At 39.6% G+C, this 13,980-nt stretch overlaps 1 protein-coding gene across 2 annotated transcripts in view; it reads left to right on the top strand.

Annotated features, from left to right (window-relative positions):
• Positions 1-13,980, top strand: part of FBLN1 (fibulin 1) — a 76,884-nt gene that overhangs the window by 31,939 nt on the left and 30,965 nt on the right. For both annotated transcript variants that reach the window (XM_056481914.1, XM_056481915.1), the window contains exons 6-14: positions 974-1,075; positions 2,683-2,820; positions 4,923-5,060; positions 6,477-6,620; positions 7,433-7,561; positions 8,061-8,186; positions 9,029-9,148; positions 9,971-10,102; positions 10,643-10,766. In XM_056481914.1, the coding sequence (XP_056337889.1) occupies positions 974-1,075; positions 2,683-2,820; positions 4,923-5,060; positions 6,477-6,620; positions 7,433-7,561; positions 8,061-8,186; positions 9,029-9,148; positions 9,971-10,102; positions 10,643-10,766 (1,153 nt within the window). The remainder of the gene's footprint in view (positions 1-973; positions 1,076-2,682; positions 2,821-4,922; positions 5,061-6,476; positions 6,621-7,432; positions 7,562-8,060; positions 8,187-9,028; positions 9,149-9,970; positions 10,103-10,642; positions 10,767-13,980) is intronic.

Raw genomic sequence — 13,980 nt, 5'->3', positions numbered from 1 at the left:
GGGAATATCTACCAGGTCATTAGTGAACCAGAGTCAACAGTGCCTCTCCTCCTTGTCTCCAGTTGCTAATTACTGGAGATGACATAGAAATGTGTGTTACATATTTTCCTAGCATTATTTCTTCATGTAATCAGTTATGGTATTCCTCAGTTAATCAGCTGCTTGCAGGAGATGGATTGGTGTTTCTAATTGCCAATTGGTGGTTCTGTCTACAGTATATTTTCTGATAAACCTGGCATGCTGAAAGTATTTGTAATTTTCTGAACTTGAACAGGGGAAACTTAAATTTCCTAGGCAATGGAACTTCCAGCAATTTGTTTTGGAGCACCTTCGTGTTACATGGGGAAATTAATTCTGTTGTTCTAACACTTCCACTAAAGGTTTTACTGTACTCAGGGTGGAGCTCACAGTATTAGCAGAGATTCAGAGAGCAAAGGCTGTTGATCTCAATCCATCTAATTTTTAGTGATGCATTAATGGCCCTGTCCTCACTAGAAATTGTTGTACTTAAAAAATTATGTATAACGTATTACAGCTGCAGTTGCTCGCATGGATTGTGCCTATCTCACACCTTTTTTTTAATGCCTATCCAGCCATCCTAATAAACAGGACATGGGTTTTCTTTGTACTAAGAATATCTGCAGCCTTACAACAAATACTTGTTGTTGGAAGTATATAATCTTTTCTCTATTTTTAGGATATGAAAATTTTCTAATATTCATTTCTATATTAACAAGGTTAGAAAAAGGTTTTCTAAATGATGAGCCAAATTTTGTGTAAATTATCTGTAGTATTCTCTTTCTGTTTGTCAAAATAACCCTTCTTGTATTAATTTTTAGAGCTTTCAGTGCTTAACCCTTTATGTGTATTAACCTATTTTCTAAATAAATCATGTATCCTGTAAATATATGGTTTGTTTCAGTTCCTATTAAGAGCTTCTTAATTACATAAGACCTTTTAACATATCCATTAGGTGGTGGTCCCTGCTCTCAGCAGTGCAGAGACACAGGATCCAGTTATGTCTGCTCCTGCTTTGTTGGCTATCAGCTTCAACCAGATGGTATCACCTGTGAAGGTAAAAGAAATAAAGCCATTGTTTCAATTATAAACATTCTTGTTTTAAAATATCAAGAATAGATGCAAAAATACCCAGAGAGAAGAGACCAAAGTATGCTTATGTCAGCTTAGGAAAGAGGTGAAGTCATAAAAATTTGATTTGAATGGAGTATTGAATTGAGAATTGTGGGAAGATTAAGTTAAGAGAGGGTCAGTGGAAAAGGTGGAGAATTTAGAATTGAGAAGAGATAGAGTTTGAATTTGTTGTTGTGAATGAAACCAAAATAGAATACCTATTCTCTCTTGTAAAAATAGATTGTTTTTAATAAGGCAGACAAAATAAATAGAGTAGGATTCTTTAGCTTGTTAAGGACACAACTGACAGAAAGGATTAATGTTCTGGATTCCATGAGTGGCATGGGAATTGTCGAGGAAGAATTGTTAGTGTCTCCCAGATGAAGAATTGGTTCTTCCCTTCCCCCTGAGTGTGGTTAGGCTCCCCAGGGAATGGTAACAGCCCTAAGACTGCAGTAGTTCCAGGAGTGATTGGACAATGCTCTCAGGGATGCACAAGGTGGGATTGTTGGGGTGTTTGTGCAAGGCCAGGAGCTGGACTCAATGACCCTTGTGGGTCCTTTCCAACTCAGCATATTCTAATCTGTGACATCAGATGAAATGGGCTGGGCTAGAGGTTGCATTTGACTTCAGGTATGTGCAGTGTGACATTTGGTTCTGAGCTGGTGAGCCCAGGCTTCTTGTTGCTGAGGGATATGAGCCCTTCCAGGGCACAGTTCACCTTCCCATCCTGCACAGCTATTCAAGCAAGTGTTCCAGATGAAGAGTGCCTTTTCCTGCCAGTGACTGGAAATGGAGCCTTAAGTAGCTCAGATACAAACTTCAGAATATAAAATAAATACAGATGATTGGTCAGATTAACACTAACCTAGCTGGACATATAAAAAGGAAGAGCTTTGATATTTAATACACATGGATGTCAGATTTTCTTATGCATTAAAAGTTAAAATGAAAAACATTCACAAAGGAAGTGTCTATCAGCAGCTGTAAAGTAGAAAGTCACAACTTGGCTCAAAGAGCCTTTCAATCATCTGTTGGTGGGATGCAGAGTAGGTGAGGATTTCTGAAAGTTTGCCTCATTCATATAGTCACTATAATCAAACTCTTAAATCACTGAGGTTGGAAAAGACAAACTTAAGATCATCAAGTCCAACATAAACCAAATACTGCAAACTCCACCAGCAGACCATGTCTACACATCCTAGCTCTAACAACCTTCGACATGTCTGGTGACATCGTCTACTATTAAATTGAATCAGATGATGTTGGCTCTTTGCTCTCACTCACTTAACCTTCCTCTTCTTAAGTACAATGAGTCAGCAAGTCCCAGTACCAGCAGGGTCCAAATGTCTTTGCTGGCTCATGTCCTGGCAACAGCTGTGTAGTGAGATGTAACTGTGAGGCCAAATCCACACCTTTGTATCGTGATGCTTAGAGAAATGCCTGGTTGGGAAGGTCCACAGCTAGCCTTTGACCTCATCTCTTCCCAGCAACATCATGCTTCTTATTTACTCTCTCTTACTTATTTTTAAATAATTTTGCTTATTGTAGATATTAACGAGTGTATCACTGGGACACACAACTGTGGGATTGGACAAACCTGTGTCAACACATTAGGATCATTCCGCTGTCAGCGGGACACGAGCTGCGGAACTGGTTATGAACTAACAGATGACAATCGTTGCAAAGGTATGTCCTGTGCAGAGAAACTAGGATCTTCTGGGCTTCAGTTTAAAACTAAGCACATCATCATGTCATGCTCTTTGGCTTTTGGTAAACACATGTGTAACTGAGACACACACACTGCAAGGACAGCAGCTTTTCCACCTGTGACCTTGCAAATAACTAGATCATGCAGCTGGGGGCTGCTGCAAGGACTTCCAGGGGAGATAACTGTACTTCACACAGGCAGTTTGTGTGTTAGGAGCTGCTCTGGGGGCTGAAACAGGTGATTGTGAATGCTCAGAACTCACACTATACACAATACCCTGGAGTTATTTCTGGCCAGCTCCAGTCTGCTCTGTGGAATTGATTGCTCATTTGTGAGTGCAGTGCCTGGGTCCTGCTCTTGGAGCGTATCTAATGGCTTAGATGCACCTGAATGAATCAAGTTTGCACATTCTGGTGTGTGAAACAAAGTGTAGCAAGTGGAGCAACCAGGTGATTCAGTTTGAAAATGTGAAGGTAGAAAAAGAAAGTAAGCTTTTACCCTTAGGAGGTTACAAAGGGAATAATTTCTTAATCACAGCATTCCTAGGGATTTAAAAACATAAAGGAACTAAAACCATACTCTTGACTGGCTATGTTTGAACAGAAAGGTAACAGTCTTTCTTACTCAAAAAGTTACTTATTTCAAGTTCCATTCAGCTTAAAGAATGCTGTTATGTGCCTCTGTAACGTCACCTGTCATGCTGCCTTATAGAAATATAAATAAGCAGCCAGCTCCAGCTGATGGGGAATTGTTTTTTGCTATGAAAAAGTCTGTTCCTCCTAAGCTTAGAACAGTTTATAAATAAACTAATTTCATTGCACTGAGTAAATTAACTTAACCAAAATTTTAGGTAAGGTTTTACTGTAGGAACTGATCAGTGATGAATAATAGATTGAATAAAAAAGCTGATGAACAAACTCCGATGCAAAACCTGCAGAACATCAGGAAATCCCTTTGAAGTAATACTTCCATTGTTTTGAATGACATCAGATTTAGGCCAACAAATAGCTTACTGGCAAGTATTAACATATTTTAAAAAAGGAGTACAGATAGTAAATTACACCTGCCACACTGTCTTATTTGGGTAAGACATGTTACTAATGTTAATTTTTAATGTTATGTTAATAGTGATAAAAATAAAAAATTAATAATCTTCATGTATGGTTTTTAAATGCCAAGTAACATGACTGAGTTGTGCTACATGTAGAATCCTGCTAAATCAAATCCAGTATTAATCCAACCTAAACTTCAAATGGTCTCCACACTCATTTTTTAAGTTTCACAAATCTTTAGGGCTACTGTTGTATCAACTGCATGAATGAGAAAGCTGAGGTATCCTATTGCTGGAGAGTTCCTGTATTTTGATAGCTTTAGGAGATTTTATCCCATTGCCAGATGGCAAACATTAAATTTGAGTTGCTTTATGTGGACAGGACTGCATTCGTGAGTGAAATCCCATTTGACGTTGTCTCCTTTAACTGCTTTACATGAACAATAATTTATTCATAAATATTTATTGTCCATTCTGAACTGGAGAGGAATATTAAAGTAAGCATAAGTTATATTTATGTGCATTTTAAAGTATGATAATGCAGGGATATTGCAAATCTTAATATGGATGGGAATCAAGGCAAATTAATTCACTTATGAAAGAAATGAACAATATCTGCATTAGATCTCAAGTTAAAATTAAAATTGCCCTTTGGTAATTAAATCTTCCTGACTTCAAAGCTAAGCACACTGCTGAATCAAGGCTGAGCAGTGCTGAATATGATGCTTTAAGTATTCTATAATAGTTTTGAATCATATAGTTGTGAGAACTAAACTTGTAAAGTATAATATTCACAGACACACCCTTATATTTATTATTAATAATGAAATAGTAAAAAAATCTTAACCTACCTGGTTTTACTGAGATCTTTTTTGAGGTAGTAAGTCAGATTTATCTTGGATCACAGAATTCCAGGAAGGCATGCTGAGGATTAATCTATGTGATGATTTTTAACTATGTCTTATGTTTTAAATGTAATGAAAAAACCTGTTGAATTCCTGCTAACAATTTTTTTTTGTGACGTACCAGATATTGACGAATGTGAGACTGGTACTCATAACTGCCCCCCCGATTTTATCTGTCAGAATACTCCAGGATCTTTCCGTTGCCGACCCAAACTACAGTGCATGAGTGGGTTTATACAAGATGCACTAGGCAACTGTATCGGTAAGGCATGTTCTTTTCTTGGGGAATACTCCAGTGTTGTCTGCCAGAAAAGTTGTAGTTTCACTGAGTGGATTCTGAGCTGCTCAAGCTGTTCTTCATCTTTGTATGCATTGCTCTTTCCTTGATCCCACAGGTAAGAGCAACAGATGAAAGCCATTTAAATAAAAGATTTAAATATTAGATCACTATTTTAATGAGATTATTACCTAAGGTGGTTAGCTTCTCAAGTCTTTTATCTGAAACAAAATTTGTAAAAAAATTGTGATATATTTTATCTAACTCCATCCAAAAAGTTTTAGCCAAAGATTTCTGTAAGAAGCTGTAACTGTGACATCTTCTACAACACCCTTTGATATTAGTCTGCTTGGTTTTACAAGCATGTAGATCTTTCCAGACCTGTCTCACATTACAGCCCATCAAGAATTTACTACACAGGAGGAAAGTTATACTGTGGAGAGGAGTTTTTCTTTAAAGACTGATTGCAATCTTGTCAGGCCAATGCCTTCTTTCCAAGACTCCCAAAACCAGAATTATAACCTTCATATAAATGCATTAAAATTACTGGTTTCCAGCAGACTCTATGTGGATCTGTCTAAAGTTACCTACAAATCTATCAGTTATTCCCTTGAGTATAATTTTCAAGTCTCAACTTTTAATTCCCCCATTGGCATAGCAAGTCTTGGACTTGTGGAACTGGCCGAGCAGCAGCAGCTGCCAAGTTGCACTCATTATCAGCCCCTTGTTCTCCTGTAGTATTGAAATCTGACACTGGAAACAGACTGAAAACAAAACTGCAGCCTTTAAAATGAGGGGGGCCAGTGCCTGTGCACAGCAAGGCCTCTGTAGGCACACGCCTGCCACAAGTAGTGCCAGGTCCATGTCAGCTTCTGATTAACTTGCTGTCATGGACATCAGTAAAGCAACATCTATTTGCAGCAGCAATATTATGGCCCATAAAATGCATTAGATCAAAATATTTAGGCAGTTTCACAGCCTAACTTTACATGGTGAGAGTCAAATGCTTCTCTATGTGGAGGGGATTTTGTTGTTGGATTTGTGACTCTGATCATCCTATAGAAGCTAAGAGCTCAACCAGAACACACAGACTGAAGCAGAGCTGGTTAAGCTGGTGAACTGAATTGTTGATTGGCTCTTTGTATATTTAGGAGAGACTTTTAAAGGCTTTGAAACAGGTACAAGTTCTATACCAAATTTGCACTGCTTTTTAGTGGTATCTATGGCTTTTATACCTCCCCACTCTTCACTCTGGAAGCACTGTATCAGTGAAGCTAAATGTCATGAATAGGTGTCTCCTCCCACAGGCAGAACTTTTCTCTGAAGGGTTACATAATGAGAGCATCTTAACCTTAAACCTCTTTAGACCAGAAGGAGTCACACTGACTTGTGCTCTTGTAGATATCAATGAGTGTCTGAGTACCAACATGCCGTGCCCAGCTGGACAGATCTGCATTAACACTGATGGCTCCTTTACCTGCCAGCGAATCTCACCCAGCTGTGGCCGAGGTTACCATCTCAATGAAGATGGAACAAGATGCGTAGGTGAGTGATGGCTGGGAAGAAAAAGCAGCTCTAAGAAAAGAACTCACTTATGTAATTTATGTTTACCAGTTTCTTGCACTTTGCCCAGGTTTTTATCATTCCCGCCGTCAGTTCTTGACTCTGCTCTTTCCCTCATGTCAGTCCCAGCAAGTGAAGAATGACAAGCATCCACCCTCTGTCCTTCATATAACTCATGAAACCCTATGTTTGAGAAGAGGAGCAATGATTATCAGCTCCCATAAATGGCAGTGGCTGTGACTGTGGAGCAATGCTGTGTGGTCCCAAATCTCCTTAGTACAGAGAGATAGCACAAAGTCAACTTAATGTGCCACGGAAGCCATTCAAGTAACATTGAAAGAAATAGACCTTTGGCTGGCTTTTAACTGAGGTGGTTTTTGCAAAAAGAGGCATTTTTGTGTGTTTTCAATTTCTGTGAGTGGCTTATCAAAGCAGTAGTGATGACTCTGGATCTCAGGCATCTTAGGTTTGATGAAGATCTGATCCACAAATACTGAGTATGCATAATAAAACCATCTTGCACCTGAATTCCTCCAAAGATTGTCTGATTACTTCATCACTTTCCTCCCAAGTTCATCAACATTAAGGACACCTTAGAGCTAACCTGCTTTGGTACAAATAGTTTGGATTTGTGACTCTGATCTTGTAAAAGCTAAGAGCATGATAACATCTTGTTTTCTTTTTCAAAGCACTTTATAACCACCAGGGGACAAAAAAAATATGTTAACATGTTGTTCTTCTCTCAATTTGCATAGTCAGAAGTGTACTCTGACTAAAATCACTTTTTGTTCTAGATGTGGATGAGTGCTCATCCTCTAACCAGCCCTGTGGAGAAGGACACCTTTGTATCAATGCCCCAGGCAATTACCGCTGTGAGTGCAAAGCTGGCTATACGTTTGATGTCATCAGTAGGACGTGTATTGGTAAGTGGCACCATCTACCTGAATATGTGCAGCCATGGCACTTATAAAATGATCCTGTGTGAAAGGTGTTACTGCTGTCTGCATACCCTCTGTCATCAGAAAGCAAAATTGATTGCTATATTATTTGGCTGACTCTAAAACCATATTAAAGAACTGCTGATACTTCAAAGGAAGCTGTATTAGTATTGTCAACATGCTATCTACCATCCTGTTAAAAGGTAAGGTTGTGAAAGTGTGTGTAATTGTTTTCTGTGATATTTTTATAAACACCTACAGCAAAAGATTCCTTTGGAAGATCAAAGCAACTTTCTTCTGTATAGACTCGATCCAATTGTACTCTGGGGTGCTTCTAAATGAGCATTTTGAGGACTTCTTCTCTCTTTAATATGAAATTTACATCTGGAAAATAACAATCGAACTTTTATAACCACATTCCTGTCCAGACTGGTATGGCAGTGAGGCAGCCAATCCACAGACCTCTCTGTGTTTGTCATTGTAGATATCAATGAATGCAGACGCTACCCAGGCCGCCTCTGTGCTCACAAATGTGAGAATACTCCTGGCTCCTACTACTGCACTTGTACCATGGGCTTCAAACTTTCAGCTGATGGAAGATCCTGTGAAGGTATGGCTGTCAGTGCTTTGGTTGTGGAGTGTGTGAAACAGCTCATTGCTCTTTCAGCTGTTTTTTATTTTAGCTTGCAAGACTGCACTGGAATGACATGAGAAATCATCACAGTGCAGTCTCTTTGATTACATGAATGCTGCTGTGCTTAGTTGAGGCCACTATAGCCCACAGCTTGAATATATCCCCCTTGGACTGGATCATTTGACAGGATAAGATGACACAGCCTCAAGCTGCACCAGGGAAAGTGCAGGTTGGACATCAGGAAGAATTTCTTCACTGAAAAGGTGGTCAGGCATTGGAAAGGGCTTCCCAGGGAGGTGGTGGAGTTTCTTTCCTGAAGGCGTCCAAGGAGTGTCTGGACATGGCACTCAGTGCTCTGGTCTGGGGGACAAGGTGGGTCTTGGTCACAGGTTTGACTCAATGGTCTTGGAGCTGTTTTCCAACCTGAATGATTCTGTGATTCTGTGATGCAGAGGGATACGGGTCTGCATTTGCTGCACTTTGAAGGATGATTCAACTCAGTCAGGTTCAAAACCTTTAAAACCAGCCTTGCTGATATCCACACACAAAAATGTAAATGCTGGCCTAAAGATTCCCTCCCAGTCTCACACCTTAAAGTATGGTAGGAAATTATAGCACAATGCAAATCAACCTGTACTGCCAGACCCTGTTAAGAGTAACGTACCCAGAGCGTCCTGCTTCCAGGTTATCCAGTGATGTATACCATCCTTTTTTTAATTAAAAAAAAATTACCTTCCAAAATTTTGTCTTATTTCAGTATTAGGAGTGATGAATATTTCAATAAATTTGGGGTTCAGGTGTATAACTTTGCATTTCAGATTTGAATGAGTGTGAGAGCAACCCCTGTAGCCAAGAGTGTGCCAATGTGTATGGCTCCTACCAGTGCTATTGTCGCCGTGGATTCCAGCTCAGTGACATCGATGGCATTTCGTGTGAAGGTGAGCTCCGTGGTGCTGCAGGGACAGGGTGGGTGGCCATTTCTTATTGTTGCCATAACAAACACGAGCAATTCCTTGTAATTTCTTTCATTTTGAGTCTCTCTGCTATTTCTTGTGAAGCTATATTTAATTAAGGTCGTCCATTCATGTCATTCTCTAGAAGCATCTCTTTGCATGTGTGGTGTTATTTTTGCTGTTTACACTGAATTGTAGCTTGGCACAATTTGTCTTTTTCCTGAGGAACTACCAGAATTTCTAGTCTTCAGCAAGTGGAGATATAAGCATATTTATATGTTGCATATGCAATATATGATATTACTAGGTAGTATTTTATATATCCTCTTTTCGGGGCTAGCTCTGAACTAATGTGTTCTCAATACAAGGAGGATGTGGGTGTGATCTCATGGACAAGGTCCTGAACTTAGACTTAGGTCTCCAAGGCTTATTAAACAGTGAGGCCTTGGCCAGAGCACCTAATTTTGATTTCCTTTTTGTAAAAACAAGGATAAAACTATTCCTCTTCCTCCCTTTTATACAGCACTACAATACACGTCACTGTAAAGTGCTTGCTCTCGTCCATTACTTTGCCTTTCGGGCTCTCATATAGCCTTTAATTTTCTTCAGAGTTCCATTTCTTTCTGAAAATCTTTGCTATTTAAATGCTGTTGGCTAGAGCCACACCTATCTGATGATCTTCTTCATTGCCCAGAAATTAGAATCATCAAATTGTGTTTGAAGCTCATAGCAGGAGCACTGTACTGTATGCGCACTGGGTTGAATGTCATGAACACATAGTAAATTAGTGGTGTCTTTTTCTTGCAGATATTGATGAATGTGCTTTGCCCACTGGAGGACATATCTGTTCCTTTCGATGCATTAATACTCCTGGGACCTTTCAATGTACTTGTCCCTCTACGGGGTACAGGCTGGCACCCAATGCACGCAACTGCCAAGGTGGGTTCAATAACTGCAGGGAGACCTCGCTGGATTGTGGAATTCTGACAATTAGTAGCAGGTTTTGTATTTGAAAAATGTCTTCCCTTCAACATTATAGGTTATGTAGTACACATCAGCTAGACATCTGAAGAAATCAGTCTTTTATAACAAATATATAAGAAATTTCAGTTACAAAGTAATTCAGTAGAGACTACTTTTTAAAACATTATTAAATAGTTATTAAAAATTCTTGCAATAAAGATTCCAATGGTGAAGTGCTATGAGTTAGTTTAGACATTAAGAGGAAATATACTGCTGTTAACATCATCAGTATTTAGGTTTTGTCCACTTAGTGGCACTGCTGCTCTTCTTTTTTTCTTCTTGCTGGTTGGTTGGGTTAGAGTTCTTTTTTGTTCTTTGCCCTCCTCTTGCAATCCTGTAGTAATTTTTAATTGCACTCCATGTTCTGTAGTATCTAATAGGATATGTCATTGTCTGGCAGGTGAAGGGAGTGGAAAAAGCATGTGTTTAATCCACTCCTCTGTTTCCATTTGGCAGATATCGATGAGTGTGTTGCAGAAAGCCACAACTGCTCTTTCAATGAGACCTGCTTTAACATCCAGGGTGGCTTTCGCTGCCTGTCTTTGGAATGTCCTGAGAATTACCGCAAGTCAGGAGATACGTAAGTACCTTCTTTTTCAATGTCAGACAGTTTTTTGGTGGCATGATCTCCTTAATGCCACTTCTGACTGAACACAGAGCAGTTTCTGGGAAATATGTGTTGTTGGCAGGCCTAGCCTATGTTTTGCACACACAGGTCTGATTTCTTTCTCATGCTCCTCTTTCTAAGAAAAAGATACACCATTAAAAAATGCCATGTGTCAGTGGTTTGCATCATAATGATCTCCAGAGCCATAAGCAAATACTCTCTGTCTGGCTCTCTTGCAGGCAGCATGACAACAGGGGTACATTCGGCTTTGAAATAATTTGCTTTAATTTCAGAATCACACACAGTCTTTCCTTACTTTCACACTTCAGCTAAAGGGTTCTTTTTAGCTCCCTCTCTGAATTCTCACCTGCACTATTGCAAAGCATTGCAAGAATGTCTTATTTTTGGTACCATTTAATTGAATGATAGAATATTAAGGGGTCAGAATGGACCTTCAAAAATCATCTACTCCCAGCTCTCTCTGCCATGTGCAGGGTCATGTCCCACTAGACCGGTTTGCTCAAGGCCATATCCAACCTGGCCTTGAGCACTGCCAGGGTTGGGGCATCCACCTCACTGGGCAACCTGTTCCAGTGTCTCACCACCCTCACGATAAAAAACTTCTTCCTAATATCTTACATAAATCTCTCTTCTTTCCTTTTGTATCCAGCTTTCACCTGTATTAGAAAACCTATGAATCATAGCAAGGGTGGTATGTTAGCTGCAGCTTATAATTATGTCTCTAAACTAGTTCAGAGATAGTCTGTGCATTCTGCTTTAGAAAATAGGAGACATCTCTGGGAAGAGGAGCAACTGGCAGCTCTTTATACCCATCAAATAGGGCCAGCAGAGAGGAGCGGTTGTTGCAAACTCTCAGTTGTGTAGCTGGAGTTTATGGCTGGTGGAGGTGATACTTTGCCTCCTGCCCTGTGGCTTTCTGGCCACCCTGTACTCCAACAATTCTGCCAAAGGCTGCTTCATGGTCCCCCAATGCACCCTTTACTCAGGTAAGTGTGTGCTCCACTTTCCTGGAGTGGCAAGTGTGTGCTACACTTTCCAGGGAGGAAAGCTGACAAACCACATTTGTTGTCAGCCCACTCTTGCTTTTCCCAGTCAGTGTTGGTATGGCCACCATATGTTAGACAGAACTGAGTACTCTGTGCCTCCTCTGTGGAATGAAGCCAACACTGATCTTCATCTCAGGGATTTTGTGTGGATTAGTTAGTTCACATTTAAGCCATAGTCTTTGAAACGTCATATCAGTGGTGCAGCAGATGTATTTGATCAGAATGCTGGAGAGGAAGTTCATGGTGCAAACCCAGCTATTTATAAAAAATGCTTGTGTTCTGGGAAGGGTAATAGGAATTAAATTTTAAATTGTGTTTGTCATATCAGTGACCAAGCAGTGTCTCATGATGCAGATGTTCTCTTTATTTGTAAGATTGTGGGTTCACGGATATATTATTTTTTAAAAAAGTGCATTGTGCAATGGGCCACTAGGCAGAATTAGCAGATTTCTACTCCTATGGACATTCCTGCATTGCAGAGTTCAATTTATAAAATACACGTCGTACACACATTTAATTTATTTTTTCTCTTATCTGTATTTGTCTACATTGGCTATTTGAGCTTCATGGGATCTTTGGGAAAGCAGCAGAATGTCTGAATTGTTTTTCTGTGTCTAGGTTGTTGGGCTCTGTAATGGCTTTCTCTGCCTAACTCAGACCTACTCACAGGGAGAGATCCTTCTGATGTGCTCAGGCTATAATTAGGCTGAGTCAGACACAAATCCTGCAGCTGCTCAGTGAAATTCTAATTATTTTAATGCCTTGAGTTATTATGTTGTTGGATTTATTAGGTTTTCCTCTTTCAACAGCTACAGATAGTTACTAAATGTGTTGTTGAGGACATGTTTGCATAAAGCAAAGAGAATGTGAGTTCATTGTGATCACTGACGTGGTGCAGTGGGTTCTGCAGGTGCTCTCAGCCTGGATACAAATGTTCAATGTCTGAAATCAGGGTTTATGGGTGGGATTACCTGGTGCCCACTGGGGAGCAGTTTCATAAAACAGCTCTTTAGCACCCTTTTTACATTTACAACTACTTTACATCTCATTGACTGAATCAATTTTGCATATATACCCCCAGCAGCAGGGCTGATAGCCAGCATATCTTTGTTACATTCTGCATGATAATGATAATGATAATTATCCCAGGCTCTAGAATCAAAGTAGTTGGCTTCTTATCACAGCAAGTACAGATACTATTTTTTATCTCCTTTTTATTCAAAACACATTCCAGCTTCACCAACTTGGCATATCATAAGAAAGACATCATATTTTTCAATTCCCATCAAGCTGGCACCTCAGGAAATTTTTTTACCCTGTTCCCCATTATTTTCTTTGGAATAGCTATAATTTAATAGGCTCAGTCCTGTAAATCTAAGTTTCTTTATTCTTATTTTTCCTTAAAATTCTTATGTACAGGCATCAGCACTCAGTGATCCAGAAGCTCCTTTACCCAGTACCTGTAAAGCAGAAGTTTTGGCTTAGTGGCTGCTGCAGTGGCAATTGCCATCAGGCAAAGTAATTGCAGTACCATCCCAGGCTATGGGCTGAAACCTCAGGATACAGTTTAGTTACTCTGAGCTCCAGGAGGAAACAGTCTGTGTTATCTTCCCCAAAAACAGCAAAAATGTCTGGCCTGATCTAAATGGTAACAATTTTATTGAAGGCCTTATCTCTTCTACTTAAATTCTGCTTTTTGTTTTCCATTGATCAGTCTATAGGCTTGCTATTTTTCCCAGGAAAGATAAGATCTGCTGCTTCTCATAAGAGAATTTAACTTGCTGCACTGCCTTGCCAAACAGTTTTTGTTTTCAAATTGCATAACGATTAACTTCTCTGTATTTGGCATTGAAGTCTAACATTTGTAATATTTAAGCCAAGAAAAATAGTAGAAAAGATAAAGAAGCATTTATGGCAACACGTCAGATGTGTGCTGCATTGAGCCAAGTGGGGAGCTATTTGTGTTTTCTAGACATGTCTGCATGTTATTAAGGTTGCCTGGTGCTTATCATTAGGACATATTTTTAACTCCTTAAAATTTTGCCAAAATGTAACTGGCAGCTGAAATTTTACATGCCAGGTGCCTGACTCAGGCTCAAGTTTTGGCAAATTTCAGCTAG

This window comes from Oenanthe melanoleuca, chromosome 1A (assembly GCF_029582105.1).
Source record: "Oenanthe melanoleuca isolate GR-GAL-2019-014 chromosome 1A, OMel1.0, whole genome shotgun sequence".
Classification (NCBI taxonomy): Eukaryota; Metazoa; Chordata; class Aves; order Passeriformes; family Muscicapidae; genus Oenanthe; species Oenanthe melanoleuca.
This window is presented reverse-complemented; position numbering and strand designations above follow the sequence as displayed.